This window comes from Onychostoma macrolepis, chromosome 21 (genome assembly GCF_012432095.1).
Source record: "Onychostoma macrolepis isolate SWU-2019 chromosome 21, ASM1243209v1, whole genome shotgun sequence".
Classification (NCBI taxonomy): Eukaryota; Metazoa; Chordata; class Actinopteri; order Cypriniformes; family Cyprinidae; genus Onychostoma; species Onychostoma macrolepis.
Genome location: NC_081175.1, coordinates 1,571,871 through 1,594,185, shown reverse-complemented (window position 1 = coordinate 1,594,185; position 22,315 = coordinate 1,571,871). Strand labels below are relative to the sequence as shown.

The 22,315-nt window shown below is 36.8% G+C and overlaps 1 protein-coding gene and 1 long non-coding RNA gene across 5 annotated transcripts in view; one reads left to right on the top strand and one right to left on the bottom strand.

Moving 5' to 3' along the window:
• The first annotated feature begins 405 nt into the window (after positions 1-405).
• LOC131528691 (uncharacterized) lies at positions 406-20,885 on the top strand. 2 transcript variants are annotated; one of them, XR_009267931.1, is made up of 4 exons: positions 406-615; positions 10,156-10,358; positions 15,208-16,277; positions 18,510-20,885. It is a non-coding gene; the product is annotated as an uncharacterized LOC131528691 (long non-coding RNA). The 2 variants fall into 2 exon arrangements; XR_009267930.1 differs by having other exon boundaries at positions 15,208-20,885.
• The window catches only part of sh3pxd2b (SH3 and PX domains 2B), a 43,578-nt gene continuing 23,822 nt past the window's right edge, over positions 2,560-22,315 (bottom strand). The window contains exons 5-14 of one of the 3 annotated variants that reach the window (XM_058758007.1): positions 15,191-15,282; positions 14,507-14,532; positions 14,245-14,280; positions 11,899-12,033; positions 10,216-10,317; positions 7,346-7,463; positions 7,071-7,267; positions 6,426-6,472; positions 5,896-6,021; positions 2,560-5,782 (exon numbers count right to left, since the gene is read on the bottom strand). In XM_058758007.1, coding sequence (XP_058613990.1) covers positions 4,325-5,782; positions 5,896-6,021; positions 6,426-6,472; positions 7,071-7,267; positions 7,346-7,463; positions 10,216-10,317; positions 11,899-12,033; positions 14,245-14,280; positions 14,507-14,532; positions 15,191-15,282 — 2,337 coding nt within the window. In that variant the 3' untranslated portion in view covers positions 2,560-4,324. Of the gene's footprint in view, positions 5,783-5,895; positions 6,022-6,425; positions 6,473-7,070; positions 7,268-7,345; positions 7,464-10,215; positions 10,318-11,898; positions 12,034-14,162; positions 14,281-14,506; positions 14,533-15,190; positions 15,283-22,315 lie in introns of those variants that run through there. The other 2 variants (XM_058758008.1, XM_058758009.1) reach the window with 2 other exon arrangements.

Sequence of the window (22,315 nt, the reverse complement as noted above, 5' to 3'; positions counted from 1 at the left end):
AGAAAATGAACACGTTAATTTCTAGTAATAGTGTTTTAATCAATTTAGTATCAAATGTAAATAGTTGTAAACACCTGATCATTTATGTTTTGAAGTTTTCACATTGGTTAATGTTTTTTTTTTTTTTTTAAATCTGTGCATATTGTTTGCCCTTCTTGTCTTTAGAAAATATATGGAAATGTTATTCACTAAAGTTTCACGTGGTTGATGCTTAACTCACATGCCATAATTAATATCAGGATAAAACTCGCATGCTTATAAAGCAGCAATTAACTTACATTTTAACCAAATAAAAAGGTACTCGTCTTTCTTATTATTTTAAATGATGTTTTCTTCATTTAGAATAAATAAACAGCTCACAGTTGATCAGTTAAATCGCCGAAGAAAAAAGTCACGCGCGCTGTACAAGCCTTATAATTTTCCGTACACTGGCGGAGGAGGTACTTTTCCCAAAACTATTGGTCCTAAAGACATCAGTCAGAGTGTGGAGAGAATGATCACACAAACATGCTTGTCTGGCTCTCAACAACGGAGGAGTGGTCGATGGCGTGCGGTGAATCGCGAGAAGTGTACTGAACATGGTTCGGTGTTAGTGCTCCAGGAGGAAGTATGAAGGTATTTTTGGTGCAAAACAACTGAGCGTTGCAAACTTGTAGATTAAAATCATACATCAATGGAAAGCTTTTCCATACATAAATGGAAAAATTTATTCCGCTTTCAGATGATGTATAAATCTGTCTCCCTGTCTATTTTATTTATTTATTTATTTTTAAATTGATCCTCGTGACTGTTTTGTGGTCCAGGGTCAGATATCTGTTTAGGCTAATAAACTGGGCGGACCTGTACCCTGCCTCCGCCCCTGAGAAGCACAGACGTGTTATCAGCAAATCTGGTGCACAGGCATGTACTTAAGATGACATAAGGGCGCGTGCACGGAAATCTTATTATGGAAGGCCAAGTCGTTCAAAAACACGTGAATTTTAACACGTCAACAACACGCAAAATGTGTGTAATATGTGACCCTGCACCACAAAACCAGTCTTAAGTGTCAATTTTTCGAAATTGAGATTTCTACATCATCTGAATAAATAAGCTTTCCATTGATGTATGGTTTGTTAGGATCTGACAATATTTGGCTGAGATACAACTATTTGAAAATCTGGAATCTGAGGGTGCAAAAAAATCTAAATATTGAGAAAATCACCTTTAAAGTTGTCCAAATGAACTTCTCACCAATGCATATTATTAATCAAAAATGACGTTTTGATATATTTACAGCAGTAATTTTACAAAATATCTTCATGGAATATGATCTTTACTTAATATCCTAATGATTTTTGGCATAAAAGAAAAATCAATAATTTTGACCCATAGTGTGTATTTTTGGCTATTGCTACAAATATACCCCAGCGATTTAAGACTGGTTTTGTGCTCCAGGGTCACATATGCGTTGTTTACGCGTTTTTAATACGCTGATTTTTCACGCATAAACCATGTATTTAACGCGTGAAATACGCATGTAATACGCCTTAAATATGCGTATTTTACACATTGTTGACGTGTTAAAATTCAAGTGTTTTTGAACCATTTTGCCTTCCATAGTATCGGATGTTTAGATCAGCGCTGGATCAGCGCTGCCCCCCACAGTAGGTTTTAATTAAGCAGGTGATTAACAAAAGGTGGGCGGGGCGGTTATTATTATTATTTTCAGTTTACAGCAAGCAACCCCACCTTACTCGATCTCGGCCTTCATTTGTTCTTAGTCGTTAGTCGCTGTTTCCACATGATCCCATGAACCTCATTTACACTATATGAGTAGATTTATCTGATTAAAATCAAACATACACCAACTTACCGGTGAACAGTTTGGAAACATTACGATTTTTAACTAAGTAGTCTCTTTTCACAAAGGCTGCATTTATTTGATAACAAAAGTGTAAATACTATTATGAAATATTATTGCAATTTAAAAGTCTATTTTATATTTTGAATCTATTTTTTATATTTTAAAATGTAATTTATTTCTGTGATGGAAAAGTTGCATTTTCAGCAGCCATCAGCTACAACAGTCTTCAGTGTCTCTTGATCTTTCAGAAATAATTTTCAATATTTCACAAAATGAAATGTATATATTTTCCATGAAATAAATACAGACTTCGTGAACCATAACATTGTAAAAACCAAAGATGTAAGGTACTCCTGTTTCCGCCTTCATTAAACACTGCGTAAGTCTGGTTAACTCCATGTAAAAATGTATCATCCGAACATCACAGAAAAATCATGGGGAAGAAAGATATCTCTGTTTTACATTTAAAAATATGGAGGTCCAAGTAAACACATCAACTTAAGACAATGTAGACTAATGTTTATGCTTTCTAAAGACTAGAGACTGTAGTCTATATATTAATCGCCATTATTTTAGCATTTCATTCCCACTTCTTGATACCGCTTCTGTATATCATTTTGAGGAAAAACATACATCTATAAAACAAATAAAGTGTTCTGCTTACTTTTAGGAAAGTGGTCTCTTGCAAGGCGAACAACATTTTGGGGAGTTTGAAACCCCTGCCTTCTGAACTTCAGTTATATTTCTTCATTTTTTGGCATTAAAAATTATGTTTGCATAAATTCTATAAGGAAATTAACCAGAAACCTCAATTGTATAAATGGAGGACAACAAAATTGTACTTTTGATAACTCTCACATACAGTTTAATACCAGTATAAATGGAATTGCTCAAAATAATAATAATAACAATAACATTTTGACTATTTGAAATGTTTATTTGATTTACATTAAGAAAAAAAAATAAGTCAAAACTTGAAATACTACGGACAAAACATCACAGAAATGCTTAAAAAATACAAACAAACAGGTTACCCATGTCATCTTGCCTTTGTTCCTTTTTATCTGGTTTGAGTTTCAACATTTTTTTTTGTTTCTTTCATACTTGTAGCATTTACCCTCTTCTCTCTATTATCCTTCACATTATTATAATTTTTTCTCATAATCATTTTCTTGCAAAAACTTCAGAAACACCTTCCATTATCCTTTCCAAACTCAGGCACTTGCATTTGTTGCACATTTTTTAATAGATGGAGTGCTTCTATGAATGCATTTCATAGCAACTAGGAGCAGATGACCATAGAGCAAAATGAGCATATTTTCAGTGCTCCTGGTATTGTCAGATCAGACCGGGCACCTATTTAACACTGTTTTCTGATAAATGAATGGAAAACAAAAACTGTCAAAAAAGACAAGAAATATTTCAGTAACATAATACACCACATTTTCAAATGTAGTGTTAAAAATAAACATGTTTATCAAATGTATGCTTGAAACCAGTCAAGCATGAATGTTAAAACATTTGACAATGATTGTAAAATATCTAAGCACCTTTGTCAGTGATATGAAAATACTTTGTTTGGGCAATACTGACATATAAAATAATGACAATATCATGGCTGATCTGAGGTATTCTGTTATTCACTAATGTATGATTGGTACTGCAAAAGGGGCTGCTTTTTTAAATCAATGTTTGCTAGAACATTCATGTGACAGAAATCATCCGTGAAAATGAAACTAGAAATGGGTGCCACTGTTCTGTAAACCTTAAGGCCATGTGTTTGTTTCCCGTTTCTCCTCGTTCTGCACCTTCCCTTTACTCATCAGTTCCGCAGTGCAGACTTCTACGCAAAGTCTATTAAAAAAAGTGCAGACTGAAACAAAAAACAATAAAGTCGATAAATAAGCAACATGTTTTGTAGAGTCTTGTAGTGTAAGAACAAGGAAGCAGACCAATTTCTGTAAACTAAAAGCTTCAAAATGGAAATCTAGCATTAGGAAGCTAGTTTAACAAGCACTCCAGGCTTTGCCATGTTAGCTCAAGCCTGCTACTTGTATGGATTCATAGTATGCTTAATATTAAATTTCGAATCTGCTGATAGACACTGCTCAGACATCACGCTTTGCATAATCTACGGCAAAAGCAGAGCGCTTTGCATATTATATTGAGGCACAATATCATGGAGGCTGCGAAAAGTCATTTATATATTGCTAGTCACTTAACCCTTTAGCGATACATATAAGGTTTGATTAATATAAGAATAGGCAAGACCCTTCATGTTCAGTGCTAACATATGAAAGCACACATGGTTTTCCCCAAAAGGGAAAAGAGTTACAAAAAAAGCAAGCAAATAAAATATTATGGCCTATTTGAACTTGCAAAGGATGGAATGTCATTTAAAAAAAAAAAAAAAAAGTTACCCATAAATAAAAGGATGTTAATTAAATAAGTTTACTTTAGGCAGCGTGTCAAGAGTACCTAAGGTTTCTTGGTCAGGTAATTGGAAGGGATCCAGCCCTCCATCACTGGCCCATCGCTCACATTTTTACAAAACCACCAGCCGTTGCTACTTTTCTCCAGAACTTCGAAAACAGCGCCCTCTTTGAAGCCAGCCGTCTGCTCGTCTCCTTCAAAGTCCGCCACAGCTAAGAACAGCTCCTCCTTGGCTGGCTCCTTGATCGGCTCCTTGATAAGAGGTGGGAGTTTGTCTCTCGGAGGCCCTGGTTTTTCTGTCTTAATGGGGGGCTTTGGTGGCACTGGGACTTTGGCCTTGGGTTCCTCCTTCTTGTCTTTTGGCTTTGTTTTGGGTGGCGGGGGTCTGCTCTGAGGAGGGCCGGCCGGCTTGGCTTCTGGCAAGTCTTTTTGGGGAGCTTTGGTCTCTGTAGGACTGGCTGGCTCAGAACTCTTCTTTGGTGGAGGAGGTCTTCTAGGTGCCACAGAAGGCCTCTGGGGAGGCTCCTTTGGTGCTGTTGTTGGTGGTGGTGGTTTAGTTGTTTCTGATGGGTCATGGCCGTTTTGTTGTTTATTGGGGGATTTTGACTCTTCGTTTGTTCTGCCATTATTCGGGGGAGTATCGCTCTGCTGGCTGGGATCACTCGAGTTGCCGCTGAGCTCTGGAGGTTTAGATGGACGAAGCTTACTCCGAAGGTTTGTGATGTCCAGCTCATTCTTGGCCACTGGCTCTGGTTTGGCTGCAGGGGCAGGCTTTGGTCTGACCACTGGTTTCGGCTTGAGGAACAGAGCTGGGCTGGCTGAATCCGGCTTGTCTTCTTGCAAATCTGCTTTGGGTTTGGGAGGCTGCTTGGCCACAGGCTTTAGGTTGAACTTTTTCACCTCCTTGGCCAAGATGTTGTGGCCACACTCCAAGCCCATCTCATTGCGTAGGTGGAGCTGCTTGTTCTTCTCCTCTTTCTTAATCTCTGGGGGTTTGTCTGGTTTGACAGGAGCTGCTTTTGGAGTCACCAATGGCACGATGACCCCTGGGGCTGGTGGTTTGGGTGGGAGAGGTTTACAAAGGTCTGCTTTGGGTTTGTCCTCCAGTTCTAAGCTTTTGTTGATGGATTCTCTCCTTGGCGGTAAAGCTGGCTTCTCTTCAGCCGTGGGTGAGGATGGAGGAGGAGGTAAGGGCCCTGAAAAATGGGAGCTGCCTTTAACTGCATTGGGCTTCCATTCTCTCAGCTTGGAACGGGTGGAGAAATCAGAGTTGGATGAAGGTTCGTCTGGTAGAGGTTTGGACCAACTGTTCTCAGAGTTGGTATTATTGCTTGAGGTATCATCAAGCTTCAGTTGACCCATCTCACCAGGAAGCGGGGCCAAAAAATTAGGCCTAGAGGCATTGCTGGTTTTCTTGTATTTATCAATGAATGTGATTGGAGCCCAGCCTTCTTTATCATCGATCTGAATGTACCACCAGCCACTAGAGTTCTTCTCAATGACCTGGGAGTACAAGATGCGAGGTAAATGTTGAGATGCATGTGGGATATCCAGATGTGTTCATTTGAGAACTAGTCAAAAATGAAAGCCGAAGCTTTGTCTGCTGTTATACTCACTTCAACTTTCACTCCTGCCTGGAAGCTAATGCCATCTGGGATGGTCGTCTGAAAGTCAGCTATGGTGTAATACTCCTCCTCTACTTGTGGGGGCACTGGAGGTTTAGGCAGATTCACTCCTCGGGGCTAGAATAAGAGACAGGCCAAGAGTTAGGATGTCAAAATCTTGGGTGCTTCTCAATCCTCGAATTGTTGCTTCCTCGTTTCTTCGCTCCTCTATCCTTCAACCAATCAAACTCAGCCATCTTGAAGGGCATCTCAATTCTCTAAATCAGGGGTTCTCAACTCTGGCCTCAAGGTCCACTTTCCTGCAGAGTTTAGTTCCAACCCTAATCAAACACACCTGAACAAGCTAATCAAGGTCTTCAGGATTACTAGAAAGTCACTGGCAGGCGAGTTTGATCAAGTTTGGAGCCAAACTCCACAGGAAAGTACTTGACGGAATAAAAAATGAGAAGCACCTCCCTGTAGAAACTTGAAGAAAGAATTAGAAATATCTGAGATGCAATTGTAAATGATCACACCCTTACTATAGTAAGATCCCGGCGTGGTGGAGGTCTCTGTCGAGCTCCTGCTTCTGCAGAAGAGAAAAGGGCATAATTTAGGGGACCGCAATCTTTTGGCTGTTCCTGTTATGGTTTGCCAAAGTAGATCATCTGCATATTTATTTAGTGCTGGATACCTTTCTTGATGCAACCCAGCACTGAGAGTGCAGTACAATCAAGCATGTAAATGGGGCTAATCAGGCCATTATATTTTTGAATGACACAACTAGGGATGCATTAGTATTATTTTTACCTCAGCTTCACTTTGGTGCCCTGATAACTTTTTGGGGGATTATTTAGCAATGATGACAGCCTATTTGAGGAATATTTAGTTCAGTAACCAGAGCCTAGAATTAACGCTCGCCAAGCACCAAATGAGAGTAAAAATTGTTATTGGCGAGTTTATTAAACTGTGTCAATCACCAGTTAGCCAGTAACATTTCCATAAATTCCAATACAATGTTTACAGCGATAACTGAGGAGATACTGTATCACTGCTGTTCCATGAGCGCCACCTATTGTCAGAGAGCAAATTTGCGTTTTCATGCAGCCCGTCTGCTATGCAGCATAATTTCACAAAGCTAAATTCAGACCTATTCAGACCTTACAATGAGACACATTTTTGCTTACTGCGCTTGCTTTCTGAAAATGGTGAAAATCGGTCGCGCTGGTTCTCCTTGTTTTCCTTGTTGGCATTCTGCTGTTTGCAAGCCACATCTAGATCATTAGTGCTAGCATGACCTGGAGCGCCAGCAGCCATCTTCTGACTGAGGATATCAGCCTTCTTCAGATAGGACGCCGGGGCCCAGCCCTCTTTTCCTTGGTATCTATGGGGGTAAAGAGCACAATGCTCTAAGAACATGTCTGTTAAGTATTTTTCTGAGGACATTTGCATTTGATTTTACCTGATCTTCCACCAGCCTTCCAAGTTTTTCTGAATGACCTCAACAGTCATGCCTCTCTCCAAATCGATTTCATCTTGATCGCGTGCAGAGTATGGATAGATCGCAGTGTACTTTTCCTCTGAAGATATGAAAGGGATATTTGAAAAGTTAAAAGTGCCGTTCATGAATAACATCCAGGCACTACAGCCCATTTACCACTTACGTTTTCTTTAGAAAACGCACAAAAATGTATACAAATACAATAATGTTCCACTAAAGCTTGACAACCAGAAAATGTCCAATTGCTTGACATGCATACATTTATTTAGAAGATTCACTGAGCTTATAATGCTTTCATTGTTTTGCCAAAATAGTTGAAAACATGCAGTGGTAAATTTGATGTAGTTTCACGTTTTTCACTTATTTTACAGTAAATGGCTGCTTGTAATCTGCATTTGCTCTTTCTGTTTTGAGTTTTCTGATGAATAGCAGATGAAGGAGGGTGGGGAGGATCTGATCAGAGTCTCAAAGTATCGACAGCATAAGCACATCTGCTGGGAAGACTGATTATTTTCACATGCTACCAACACAATCACAATCTAAACACGGCATGAACACACCAAGTTTGATAGTTTAAATGCTTATCTCTAATCATAGATTCAGTTCTATGCCAAATGAAAACTTTAGTTTGAACAATATTTTTTACTATTATAATTATTTTTTTTTTTCTTCCGTCTTTCTTCACAGCTTTTCATACTTGCTTCCCATCCGTGATCTCATATATTTTGGTCGTACTGTACAAAACAGAACAAAATATACGCAGAGTGAAACTGTGTGAATGTATGGGTCACTCCAATCTATATCTGATATAATTAGCATACTAGAGTCGACACGCTATATGTTATAAGGTATTAATTTGAGCAACATGTCAAAATGTAATATTTGGACTTAAGGATATGAACATCCCCTAACATGTATGAGCAAAAGTAATATTATGTATTGAGTAATATGGTAATATTATTTCATGAATATTATTAATGAAAGTTCTCATGAAGCGTAACACAAATCCGTTCTGTGAATGTCCTTGCGTGATTATGTAAACAAACTGGTGATTTAAACCAGTTAATTGAAACAAACTGTCCAAAAGAATCAGTTTGCAGAAAATAATAGGATTTCCCTGTTCGCCTGAGGCTCTGGATTAAAGGTAATAATGTTGTAAATAATGTTCAGTTTCTTGCACAGTCTGATCGTTTCACTTCATAAGACCTCAATATATCGTCAGGTACGGTGTTAATTTTATATCGTCGGGTATTCATTTTGTGTTGCCTGTATATGTTTTTTTTATTCTCAAAGATGGACCGCCACTGACTTGGATTTTATGAATCACCAAGCACCACTGATTCAGCTAAAACATTTATTTACTGTTCTACTAAAGAAAGTTACCTACATCTAGGATGGCCTGAGGGTGAGAAAATTAACAGCAAATGTTCAATTTTGGGTAAACTATCCCTTTAGTTTGTTTAAATTGTGATTGTGTTTGACATTTATATTTACAGAGTTTTCATGACAAGTCATGCATCAATCAACACCATGTAAATCACAGAGGCATGAGCTATTTCATGTGCTTCGGCAATTCCTTTTGCAAACCAGAAATTAAAAGTAAAATGAAAGTATCATTAAAAAAAAAAAAAATGGCACCAGTGTTACAATTCCCTGATTCATGCTGTGGTCAGTTCTACAAGACTTACAGGTTGCAGCGCATGCACCGCATGCAGGGGTCACGCATGCATGCGTCACAATAGAGTGATAAAGTGCTGTGCTCTCCACCTTGGCCAAAGCCTGTGCTGAACAGATCCCCTAAAGTACGCCGGCGACCAACGTGCCTCGGCAGTGACCAGAATCTCCGGCACACTCCAGCAGAGAGCAAGCAGACACATGTGAAAACCTTCAGGTCACGTCTCTTTATACTGGCCTACCAAATATCTACTCTTTGCCATGTAGTGCAGAACTGAACTAAAGACTGCATTTGAAGAACTAACTCTAACCTTCTCATCTCTTTTTCTGAGTAACATCTGAGCAATAATGTCTTTCTAAAACCTGAAGTGTGCAATTTTTGTGCTACTAAACAAAACTGCAAAAACAAGCTTATTTGTACTTATTATGTGATGCTAGGTTGATAAAAATGTTCTGCATGGTTTTCCGCCCGTTGTGTTCTTGTTAGTGTGTTTGCATATTTACACAATTGACTCTTCGAGTCTTTATGGCTCAGCAAGGCTCACCGTATATTTTTGACAATCTCATAATTTCTTCATATAATGCAAGTGTACAGGACATGGGAATGAATTTTAATTTCAAGTAATTAAACTGATTTTCTGAGTTTATTAGCAGATATTTGTTCCACTTTCAATCATAAACTCACTTTCATTTTGACCAGTTTCTCAGAAAACAAGACTTCTCATCTCAAGTCATTGTATCTTGATTTAATAATCTTTAAACATTTGCATTGAAAAACAAGACAAATACTGAGGGAGAACATCACTCTTTGCAGTGTGATCAGAAGGTACGGTAAAAGTTATGTCCATTTTCTATTCAAACCTATTCTATTCTATTTTTTTTTTTTTGGTAAAATGAATGAAAAGTAATGGAAATATGCTGGAAGTTGCATTTCCAAACTTTGAGGGAATTTCAAACAGAGAAATGTTGTGACTTACTTCTAGTTGTCATTCTTATAGTTTCTGGATATTAAACTAGGAATGAGAATTCAAAAAAATTACACTTCACCTGTAGATATCCCAAATCTGAATAAACAGGAGTTTTTTTTGTTGTTGTAGGCATTTGATTCCAGTAAGACTGATGATGAGGAACATTTGATGACAAGCAGGACTCTTTACCTTCTTCTGCTGGGAGTGAGAAATCATCAGGGTCATCCTGAACTTCCAGACATGTGGCTGGTACCCAACCCTGAGCGTCCTCAGTGCTGACAAACCACCAACCTGAGAAATCAGACAGAAAAAAAAGAAAATCAGAGAGGAGGGTGAGTAATGATGACAGCATATTCATTCAATTCATTTAACAGCACTCAACCATGACTGTACCACCGCTGTGCTCCCTGAGGTCTGGGCCTCATATGTTTTCCAATTGAATCACTATATAATACAAGCTGTGAAAGAATTGCTTAATATTAACTCTACTTTGGTGCTTCAAAGATACTGCACAAACCAAGAGAGCCAACATTTCATGAGCTGTGCTCGTCATTGTCAAAATATTTGAGATGACCAATCAAATCAAAGTAGGCGGGCCTTACAGTTCAGAGGCTGCTGTGCAACGCTTCAGTTCATGGCCATAAAGTGCGAGATATAAAAGTAACTGAACTTAACATTTAATATTTAATAGATGATGCATGATGGTATATATTAAACAACTGACAGATACTGTATAATCAGGGATGTAAACTAACCTTATTAACCTAATTTCGCCTTTTTCACCTATAGGCAATGATTTATGCGATTTGTTTTATTGGTAATTGTCAATATGATGAGACAAGAAACATTAACAGAGCTGGTTTTTGCACATACTATGAATGCAATTAATAAACTAATTATTAGCTTTCCTGGTAGCCTTCAATTCAATCACAAAACGATTCATAAAACATATGCATAAAATATAAGTGACTGACAGATGAAAATAAAAAGCACTGGGACTTTTCACCATTTGTATCACTCTGCTTGTCTGTGTTTGCATGTTTCAGGGACTTCAATGACTCTTGCATCATTTAGCCAGTAGGTGGCGACAAGTGACTATCTTCATGAGTGAGCAATTAAAAAACAAACAAACAAAAAAAATGTAATAAAAAAAAAAAAGACTAATTGCAGCTTTTTCGCTCAAACTTGTTTTTCCTCAGAACTGCAAGTTTATATCTCACAATTCTGACTTTATAACATGCAATTGCGAGTCAATTCAGAATTGTAAGATATCAACTCACAATTGTAAGAAAATCAGTTTTTATCCCCCCTCAGAATTGGACTTTATAACCCTCAGAATTGGACTTTATTATAACTCACAATTTATGAGTTTGTTTAAATCTCAATTCTAAGAAAAAAAGTCAAGAATTGCAAGATATAAACAATTGCGCGAAAAAAGTCAGAATTGTGAGATACAAACTCAAAATTGCGAGAAAATTCAGAACCACAAAATATGAACTTGCAATTGCCTATTTTTTCCCCTCAGAATTGGACTTCATTATAACTCACAATTTATGAGTTTAAATCTCACAATTCTAAGAAAAAAGTCAGAATTCCAAGATATAAACTCGAAATTGCAAGAAAAAGTTCAGAATTGTAAGATACAAACACAATTAAAAAAAAACCTCAAATACAAACTCACAAATAGATACAAACTCGTAATTGTGAGAAAAATGTCAGATCTGCGAGATATAAACTCACAATTGCAAGAAAAATGTCAGAATTGCATGTTTCTATCCTGCAATTCTGACTTTATATACGCTGCTGGCTTGACAGGTTTGGATGAATAATACGAGCTGGATAAATTAATTGCATGACAGCGAAGGCTCCTACCGGACTCGTTCTTCTCGATGACCTCCACCACCTGCCCCACGTACAGACTGATCTCAGAGCTCTCCTGCTTCTCATAGTCGGTGACGGCCACGTACTGGTCCAGCAGCAGCGGGTCCGCTGAGGACGAGTCTCCTCCTGGAGGGACAGAAGGGACAGCTATCGACAACTCTTCTGGTGTCCCAGCACCACCACAAGAGAAGAAAGAAGCAAACGTGATCGGGGAAAGATCAAAGCTGGAAAGCCTGAGTTTTTAGTGCTGAGAGTCTTGCAAGGAAACAAACCCACACCAAATCAGCAACACTGCTAACATGGAATAATTATTAAATGGCTAATTTTAATGGCTTTCTAGACAAAAAAAAATTTATTTATTATACTGCAAAGCACATTTACTAAAGCCCAAAACAATATAATTCACGGTACGGAGAACACCAGTGCAGTGCATGAAGATTAGTTTGGTGATTCGTACAATATCATTGAAGCAGATACTGACTGTGTTTCAGCTGAACTGATTTGTTTCTGTGAATGATTTCATGAAGTTCTCTCAAAGACATTTCATATGCACATCTTATGTGTATATTTACACCTTAAAGTGATATTACACCCAAAAAGGAATCATTTACTCACACTCATGTCATACCAAACCCAAACGACTTTTGTTCTTCCTCAGAACACAAATGTGACCCAGGACCACAAAACCAGTCATAAGTGTTCATTTTTTGAAATTGAGATTTATGCATCATCTGAAAGCTGAATAACTAAGCTTTACATTGATGTATGGTTTGTTTGGCCGATCTGGAATCTGAGGGTGCAAAAAAAATCTAAATATAGAGAAAAATGGCCTTTAAAGTTGTCCAAATGAAGTTCTTAGCAATGCATATTCCTAATCAAAAATTAAGTTTTGATATATTTACAGTAGGAAATTTACAAAATATCTTCATGGAACATGATCTTTACTTAATATCCTTCTGATTTTTGGCATAAAAGAAAAATCGATCATTTTGACCCATACAATGTATTGTTGGCTATTGCTACAAATATACCTGTGCTGCATATGAGTCCAGGGTCACAAATAAAGATTTTTAATGACACCTGAGAAACTTCCGTCCCTCCATTGACAGTCCATGCAACCAACACTTTGACTATTCAAAAGGTTCATAAAAACATCACAAAATTAATATTCAGAAGAGCTCAAATGTGTGTACTTGCAACTTCAATGAAAGGCCAGAAATCTCTCAGGTTTCATAAAAATAAAAAATAATAATAATAATTCTTCATTTGTGGTTCAAAGATGAAGTAGATAGACTTAGTAGATAACTATGTCCCGGTTTCACAGACAGGGTTTAGACTAAGCCAGGATTAGGCCATAGTTCAAATAGGACATTTAAGTAACTTTTATAAACATACTTAGAAAAAAACATTACTGGTGTGCATCTTGAGAGAAAACAAAGGCACTGATATATTTTAAGATCAGTCTGTGCAAGTTTCTTGCAGTTGAAACAGCTCAGACTTACATTTTAGTCTAGGACTAGGCTTGAGCCTTGTCTGTGAAACCAGGGTATGAGTCAAATTTCTCCTTTTCTGTAAGAATGGAAGAAAGAAAGAAAGGAAGAAAGAAGGAACAACATAAAGGTGAGTAAATGTAATCTAAAGCATCCTGTTCACTATAGACAAAATTCCTCACTTCTTATTATTTTGAAATCATTCACAGATAAAGTGTCATTTCTACTGAATTCAACACAAAAGCTGCACATCGTCTAAAACATTTACAATTTTAAATGACTAAATAAATCACAGAAATTACTATAAAAATCTTCGAGCCCTGACGAACATTTTAAATCACAAGGATGAAGAGAGCACAATTAATTCATAAGAGCACAGAAAACACCAGTCATGCACTTCAATATAAAATAATTTATCAAATGCGTTCCTATATTTTTTTTAAACATTACAGTACTAAATATTATCACTACTTTGCATCTCACAAAGCATGTTAATTTATGCACATTTTCACTCAAAATTAGTTTTTGAATGCATTTGTGTCCGTTTGGTGTAGGTTCTGCTCTCTTATACCTTGCGAAGAAAAAGTAAGCATTAACTGCTGCTTTATTGCTAAAGCACTACTGCTATACGGGAACACTATAACTATTACCATACACACTAGCTGCTAAACTATCTGCTAAAAGGTCCTCCAGTAAACCACCACCACCACCACACCGCCATGCACATCACACAGGAACGGAGCACAAAGCTTAGCCCTTGCCCACCTAAGAAACGCCCTGCAGCGGAAGGGCCGCACTTCGAGGGCTCACACACACAGAGCATGGCTAAGCAAGTATCTGTTACTACCTCGCTTTCGGAAAGAAGTCACTCGCTCCACAATGCCTGATGAGGGAACATGAATGAGAGCAGGAGTGAGGGCGAAGGTGGAAAAGTTCAGGTAACAAAGGAATGAAAGCATCCACAGTAAAGGGTGTGAGCTGCATGTTGTGTAGCATAAATGAAACTCTTATGAAGTTCGTGGTCAGCAGAGGGCACACTAACCACAGCCAATTACAGATCTCAAATCCAACTGAGGCATGGCCCGTTCTCACAAAGAGCATTTCCTTACCTGATTTCTTTTTTCCACTGGGTTCCCTGTAAATGAAGAGAGGCAAGTTAGACATTCATGTTCTTGGTAATAATTTTTTTCTTAATGTAAAGGCAGTTTTAGAACCATGACACTACTATTATGTGTGTTATTTCAGTATCATTTATAAATTATTATAATTTTTGTTAATGTTTTGAATTAGATTTTTTTTTTTTCCATTTTAATTTTAGTCAAAGTTTTAGTAACTCGTTTCTGTGTTATTTTTATTTTTTATTATTTACTTTTTTTCTTGTATGTTTATATAGGGTTTTTTGTTGTCGTTTTTTTTTAAGTTATTTTAGTACTTTAACTTCAAATGAAAATGAGAATTTTTTGGCAACTAGCTCAAAAAATGTCCAATGTTTATTTTTTTTTTATTTTGTTAATGTTTATTTATTTCAAGCAAACGTGTTATTATAATATTGCATTTAATTATTATGATTTTAATCACACAGTATAAATTGGTGTTTATACATGACAAGATAATTCATTTTTTACATCTTTTATTTTTTTCAAAAAATCCTAATTGTTGATTTGGTGAGCTGTAAAGGCTAGCGCTATTTATTTTGATTTACTGACTTATTAAAATCAACCCCTCAATATAAATTAAGGCTCATTAAGGCTGATTTTGAATATGTGTGTGTATTGCATGGAGTGTAAACGTACTCTTTTGGTGGGTTCAGGTCTTCAGGACGCGTCTCAAAGAACACACGAACCTCCTCGCATTGGGAAATATACACCGGCAGCTGGATCAGGGCCTGAGGGGAAAATATACACAATCACTTGCTAATGTGACACATTCAGAAGCGTAAGTTGTTGATAAGTTAGTCATTGAATTTCTGAAAAAATTATGAAGCAAACCAAAAGTAGTTGTTTAGATTAAAATCTGTTTTTTTTCTACACACTTTTACCACCTAAATGCTTTCTTTATAGCACGGCATGCAAAGTGTCACATAAAAACAGCGACACATATACACTAAACAGCAACTGGAAGTCATGCATTTCTTTAGTTTTTATTCTCATGATTTATTTGAACGCATAACACTCTTAAATGCATAATCACGGACGTCACGCTGTGAATGTCAACGCTGTGCTTTCATATCAGGGCATGCCATGAGGGCAGATGGGCTGTGTGTTTTACTCTGCACTGATGGCAAGCCGTTTCTGCTTTATCAACTGCACTTCAGACCCAGTCCCACATCTAATAAAGCTGCATGTGCCTCCTGGCTGACAGAAGATGCTTTTTGCCATTGTATATTTTGGCAGAGGAGCTTTAATTTAATAAAGCTGAGTGCTGCTTCAGTGTCCTTCAGACGGACGTCCCTCTGAGTTATGACAGCTGACCTGACTGGAATATTAAAATTCACACGCTCGGACGCATCTGCTCAAGGTGCCCGTTTCTAACCTGGCTTTTAAACAGAGCCTGGGCCATTTTTTCACAATTGCTTTTGACTCTCCAATTACTCTAGCAATCGCACGTTTGCCCAATGCTCAATTTTCTTAATGAAAAGGGTGTTTTGAATGTGCTTGTTTTATTAAGATAAGGGACGAGGCTGATGACTGGTCTAACTCTCGGCTTTTGTTTGCTTGAAGATTGGATGGATACGGATCTTATTCATGTCGGTTTCCATGGATATCACGGATGTGCACAGATTGATGCCTCCCCAGGGTTCAATACCTGACCTCCCGCTCATTAGCATTCCCTGAAGACACTGGTATATGGAGGCCAATTATAGTAAATGCACTCTATTGGGTGGGTGCATTACCTTGATTGTTTTATGTGTGTGTGTGTGTGTGTGTGTGTGCGGGAGAGAGAGACAGAGAGAAAGAGATGAATGTTCGTCTATTTCGCCACAGAAGGGCATGCACTATGTTCATAAAGGTACAGGTTATTGTTCACTATACAGTACTATTTAAATAACACCAAATTCTGCGAGTGGCATCGAGTTGTGTATCCGAAGTTTAATCCTAAGAAGCCTACTATATATGTCTATAAATGATCAACACTTCCAAAGACTTGCTGTCTGATTGAAAGTTCATTACTAGCATATTGACTGTTTATTAGTACTTATAAAGAAGATATTAATGCATGATTATATTAATCTCTTATCCCAACCCAATACCTAAACATAACTATTACCACAACTATCTTACTATCAATAAACATCAAATTAAGAATTTAAATCAAGGGAAAACTCTTAATTAACTGTGAATCAATCCTCAATCTAATGTGTTACCAGTAAAGGTAAGAATAACTTTTTTCCCCACAATTTACTTGATTATTCATAATTCATTTTTTTTCGTTTGAGGAACATTTATTTGTTTGTTTTTCAATCATCGTTGTATTATATTGTACTGCATTATATATTTTGCCCCCACAATAAAAAACAGATATTTGATCATAAAACTAAGCATTTAAATATCATCTTACTATATTACTGTAAGTATAGTGTAGTAGATACATATTACTGGGAGATACCGAGTCACAACTTTTATTCATTTCATTTTACGTAAGTATCTGCTATACTGTTAGAAATATTTCATTGAATTACATTACAAGCATCTTAGTTTTGGCCATATGAATATTAGAATCTGCACCAAATTTAATATATTTTTGCTCAATTTGGTCTTCTGGATAAAATTGTGTTAAAGTATGAACTCCATATTTTCCTATATCATACTATATGAGCCATGAAGCCAAATTTATCTCAACAAATCAATTTATACTCAAAAAACAAACAACAACAACAAATAAAAGTAAAAAAAAAAATAATAATAAAATTCAAATTATTTATGCATGTACCCAAATATGCATGTTTGTTTGTTCAATAAACTGGTCCATTTCATTAGACTTTCATGACTTCTTTCATATGTCAGGCTTTACAGGGCTAAATGGTTATTTTCATGCAAACCCCAAAAAATTATTTAAAATATATTTTTTGAATTTTTTTTTTTTTTTTTGCCAGTCTGACCAACATGAGAGATGTGTTGAGTCTAAAGGACAGGTCCAGCACATTGTATTTGTGGGAAACGACCATGTTTTTTTCCTAACGTGTTCACCCTTTAAAAAATAAAATAAAATTCAGATTTTCAAAAAAAAAAAAATTATTGCTAATATGCCTTATTTTCAAGCCAAAATAACCTCTGGAGTACTATCGGTTTCCATTTTCCCAACAAAACAAATATCTTAATGGCATTTCTGACCTTTCACCTCAATTAATATAGAACTGCTCCAGCATTTAAAAAAGAAACAGGTCAGCTGACGCTTATTAATTCACTGCTGTTAATGCACATGACTGCAGTATGTATCACATGACCTGAGTGAAAATCAATGGCTTGAGCATCATGAGATTCCAGTCCTCTTTGGACCTCATGGATGCGTTTGTGTGAATGATACATTGAATATTATTGTCAATTGAATTGAATATTGTGTCTCCCTGTTATAGTGCTTTTTATTTTGAAAAGCAAAAATATCCATTTTACTATTTGACAACTTGGCTTAATAATAGGTTATCACCTGCACTGAAAATACATATGCCTACTCTTTAAATATATACTAGATGAAAAGCAATGTGTGAAAAGATTAGTATGTCTGGATTCGTAGTATTCAAATTCTATGGAAGCCAATTTCAGCCATGGGATAAAAATAAAAAAATATAAAAAGGCAATTGCAACTTTTTGTCTCTGACTTTTTTTTTTTTTTTTCCAGAACTGTGAGATATAAACTTGCAATTGTGAGTTATAATGTCAGAATTATATGATGTTTGTTTGTAAAAAAAAAAAAGTCATTGTAACACGCAATTCCAAGTATATAATCACACAATTCTGACATCGTAACACATGATTGCAACTATTTATCATGCAATTCTGAGAAAAACAAAGTCAGAATTGTGAGATAAAAAGTCACAATTATCTTTTTAGTTTTTATTCAATGGTGAAAACAATTTTGAATGCAACTCAAGAGAAATTATGATAATGTTCCCAGCTCGACTCCGAATCTCTTACAAGGGAGACAACAAGGAATTTTTGGACCCGGAGAAAGCAACGGCCTACGACATGAAGTCCACGATTCAAGGTGAGGAAACCACAGTGACTGCAACACCATTCTACAACTTTCTTTTTGGACTTTGCCTTTTTCGTATTTTGACAGAGATCAGTGCTTAAGACTATGAGACTCTTTCTAATTCATCACCCAGCTGGATATGCCTTGGTCTCACATTACAGATCTTTCGATATACATCTTACTTTTTGTCCTCCTTGGAAGATGAGAGTGCAGAGATGGCATTTACTCCATTTCAACAGTTATAAGAGACATTGTGACTTTTGGTGTAAATAAGTGACATGACATGTGTAATTGGTGTTCTTATGGATGTATATATAAAAAGACATTTATAATGTTCCGCTGATGCTGTTCACTGTTAATACAATGTGTTATTTTTTCTTTTACAACTGGGGCTAGACAGGGGCTGGTTTATTAGACACTAAAGTGGTTCTCCTTTGCAAAATGTGCCATAAGTTCTTTATGGCAATGGATGTTATAGCCACCAGGTTAATTTAGGTGGCTTGGGTTTGGGACTCCTTTTGTTAATTCAAAATTCCACCGTCTTGATTTGTGGGGTTGTGCTCTCAGTGTTTTGTTTACCAAGTTTCCTAACGGCTAACACCAGCTCGATGGGAAATGCAGAGCACATGATTAATTTTATTAGTTGGAATGTAAAATCTTTAAATCATCCTGTGAAACGGAAAAAGACACTCTTGCACCTTGACTATTTGAGGGCTGACATAGCGTTTCTCCAGGAAACCCATCTCCGGGTAGCAGACCGGACTGACAGGAGGATGGATAGGGCAAACATTTCATTCCAGTTTTAATTCCAAGACGAGGGGGGTAGCAATTACAATGCGAAAGAACATACCATTTGTAATGTCTAACATTAGCTGTGTCTGAAATCACTAATCCCTATATAGAGTAAGGCAGCCGAGTGCACTATATTAGAAAGGAGTGAACGAAATGAAGTGAACGGATTCGGACGGTGACGTGTACACTGTGTGTGAGACTTGGCTGTTGCAAAAACATCTTAGTCACATATGTACTTTTATATTACATGTACCTCATTTTAGAAAATAATATTAATAGCAATACAACTTAAAATGACTTTATATTGTAATCAGCTTTGTGGTTTCATTGATGGTATATTATTAATTTGTTTTGTATACTATTAAAATGTTGTCAACAAAAATAAACTCACATTAGCACGTTAATAATTGTATGCATTTATTGTTTGTAGTGTTTTATTTGCCATTGCAATCAAGCCACTGGCAGTTTCCATACGGCAAGAGTCATTTATTAAAGGAATTCGTAGAGGAGATATAGAGTGTAAAATTTCGCTCAAAGCAGATGACTTATTATTGTATTTATCAGATCCATTGCCAGGTCTATATAAATTACTGAACATGTTGGAAAAATTTAGTAGGATATCTGGCTATAAAATACATTTTCAAAAATCGAGCTAATGTCAATCAATGCGGCTGCCAAATGTATCGCTTTCAATTCAGTTGCCACAAAAAAATTAAAAATAATAATATTTAGTAATCTGGGCTACACATAATTATAAGGACCTCTATAAAGCTAACTTCCTGCCCTTGATAGAAAATCTGAAAGAGGATATCAAACGTTGGGATCTGCTGGAAGAATTAATACTATTAAGATGAATGTATTGCCCAAGTTTCTTTATTTGTTTCAAAATCTTCCTATTTTTAATACTTTTTTAACTCCATAGATAAACTCATATCAGCATTCATCTGGAATAACAAAAATTATCAGATTCGGAAAAGTATATTACAAAACTTCCCAATTTTATGTTTTATTATTGGGCGGCTAATATTAGAGGACTGACTTGCTGGATGAAGGATAGCGATAGCCCTGACGCCTTTAAGTGGCTTAGTTTGGAAAAGATCTCCTATCCTCCCTATCCTCTTTAATGTGCTCTGAACATCCAATGAATGAACCTGCCTCACGCTATTCTTCTAACCCTATGGTGACACAGTCCCTAAAAATTTGGAATCAATTTAGAAATTCGTTTGCCCTCCGCAGTCTCTCTCTACATGCCCCCTTAAGAAAAAAACATGTTTTTGCACAATTTTGGACACAGAAGGCCACCAAATGGGATTTAAATATTCCATGGAGGGATTTATAAAATATTTAAATATAAATACGGTGGGTAACTCGAAGCGAGGGTTTACAGATCACAATGCAAGCGGGAGAAGTCTCATGTTACGGTCGGTCATCACGATCGTGGATCAACACTGTTCATGAATCACAGGCTACGATTAAATTAATGTACATTTAACCAGTTTAATATGGAGAGACACTGAAATGTAGACCTTCATTTATGTGTTTCTGACCTACACTGTACAAGACGCGAGAACAGTCCGCTATTTAATTGTACGTTAGCATGGACTCGCTAACTTTAACGTTATCTAGTTTTAACCAGAGATACCTTGCTAAAGCACAAGATAACATTAACGTTCTGCTTGAGCAGATGAAAATTGTAACTTAATGAGTGTATGACAACCAGAAAATGAACGTTTTTGTCTTCATTTGTATTGGGGTGAATACTTAGGGACATTTTGCTCTGTTTTGTTTGGATTCAGGAAATGTAATAAAATAAATTATATTGCCCATCCTCTCAGGATACCTGGAATCAGTGTTACAAGTACCCCAGGCACATCGTTTTTCCATTTTTGAAGCATAAACCCCATAAAACCGATGCGAGCTTCGGATCTTCTAATGTTTCTCTATGGCGCTGAAACCTAAAGATGTCCGAGTTCCGCTCCTGTGCAACTGATACTCGACTGCCATTGGCTCATCTGCGTTCAAGGGGAGGGGCTTGATGGGTCAATTCAAGGTAGTACACCGGCTCCACTGGTCGAAGGTTAGGTTATCCAAATTCCGACCTGAGCTAGACCCTATTTGTGACAGATGTAGGCAGGCTCCTGCAAGCCTCTTACATATATTCTGGACATGCCTGAGTTTGTATAACTTTTGGAAATTGATTTTTGATACATTTTCAGAAATAATGGTTTGCCAATAGACTCCTCTCCTTTCATTGCTATATTTGGTGTTACAGCAAACGTGCGCTTAAGTAGCTATAATTGTAAAATGTTATCCTTTTTCACACTACTTGCCAGAAGGTTAATATTGCTTAAATGGAAAGACCCCTTTCCCCCTACTTTCCTCCGAGATCATGCAGCATCTTAAACTGGAAAAAATAAAATACTCTCTTCAAGGGTCTTCCCAGAAATTCTATGCAATCTGGCAACCTTTCTTGTCATTTGTTGAAAAATACAAGTAGGGAATACAATCCCAAAATATGTATAATTGTGTGTGTTTTTTTTTTTCTCCCGTCTTCTTTGTACAATATAATTGATACTTTATGTCTGATGGGTAAAGGGTTGGGTTGGGGTATGTTGGTGTAAATTTGTTATTTCTAGCATATTATAAAATCTTAAATAAAGAGACCTTGTTAAAAAAAAGAAGCATTCTCAAGGAGATTTCTCATTTCTTCTAACCAACACATGACAGCACTGATTCATCAGCTGATGATGACACAGCTTGTTTACAGTAGATGTCCGGGAAGTGAGGAGTGCTTTGAATTACTGGAACTGAATTATGACTTTTAGAAGTTTTTGGAGAATGTTACAGTCAAAACTGTTGAAATCCTCCTTCACAGATCATGACCGCTCACACAGGCACCCTCAAAAAAAAACAAAAAACACTTGAAGCAACATTTT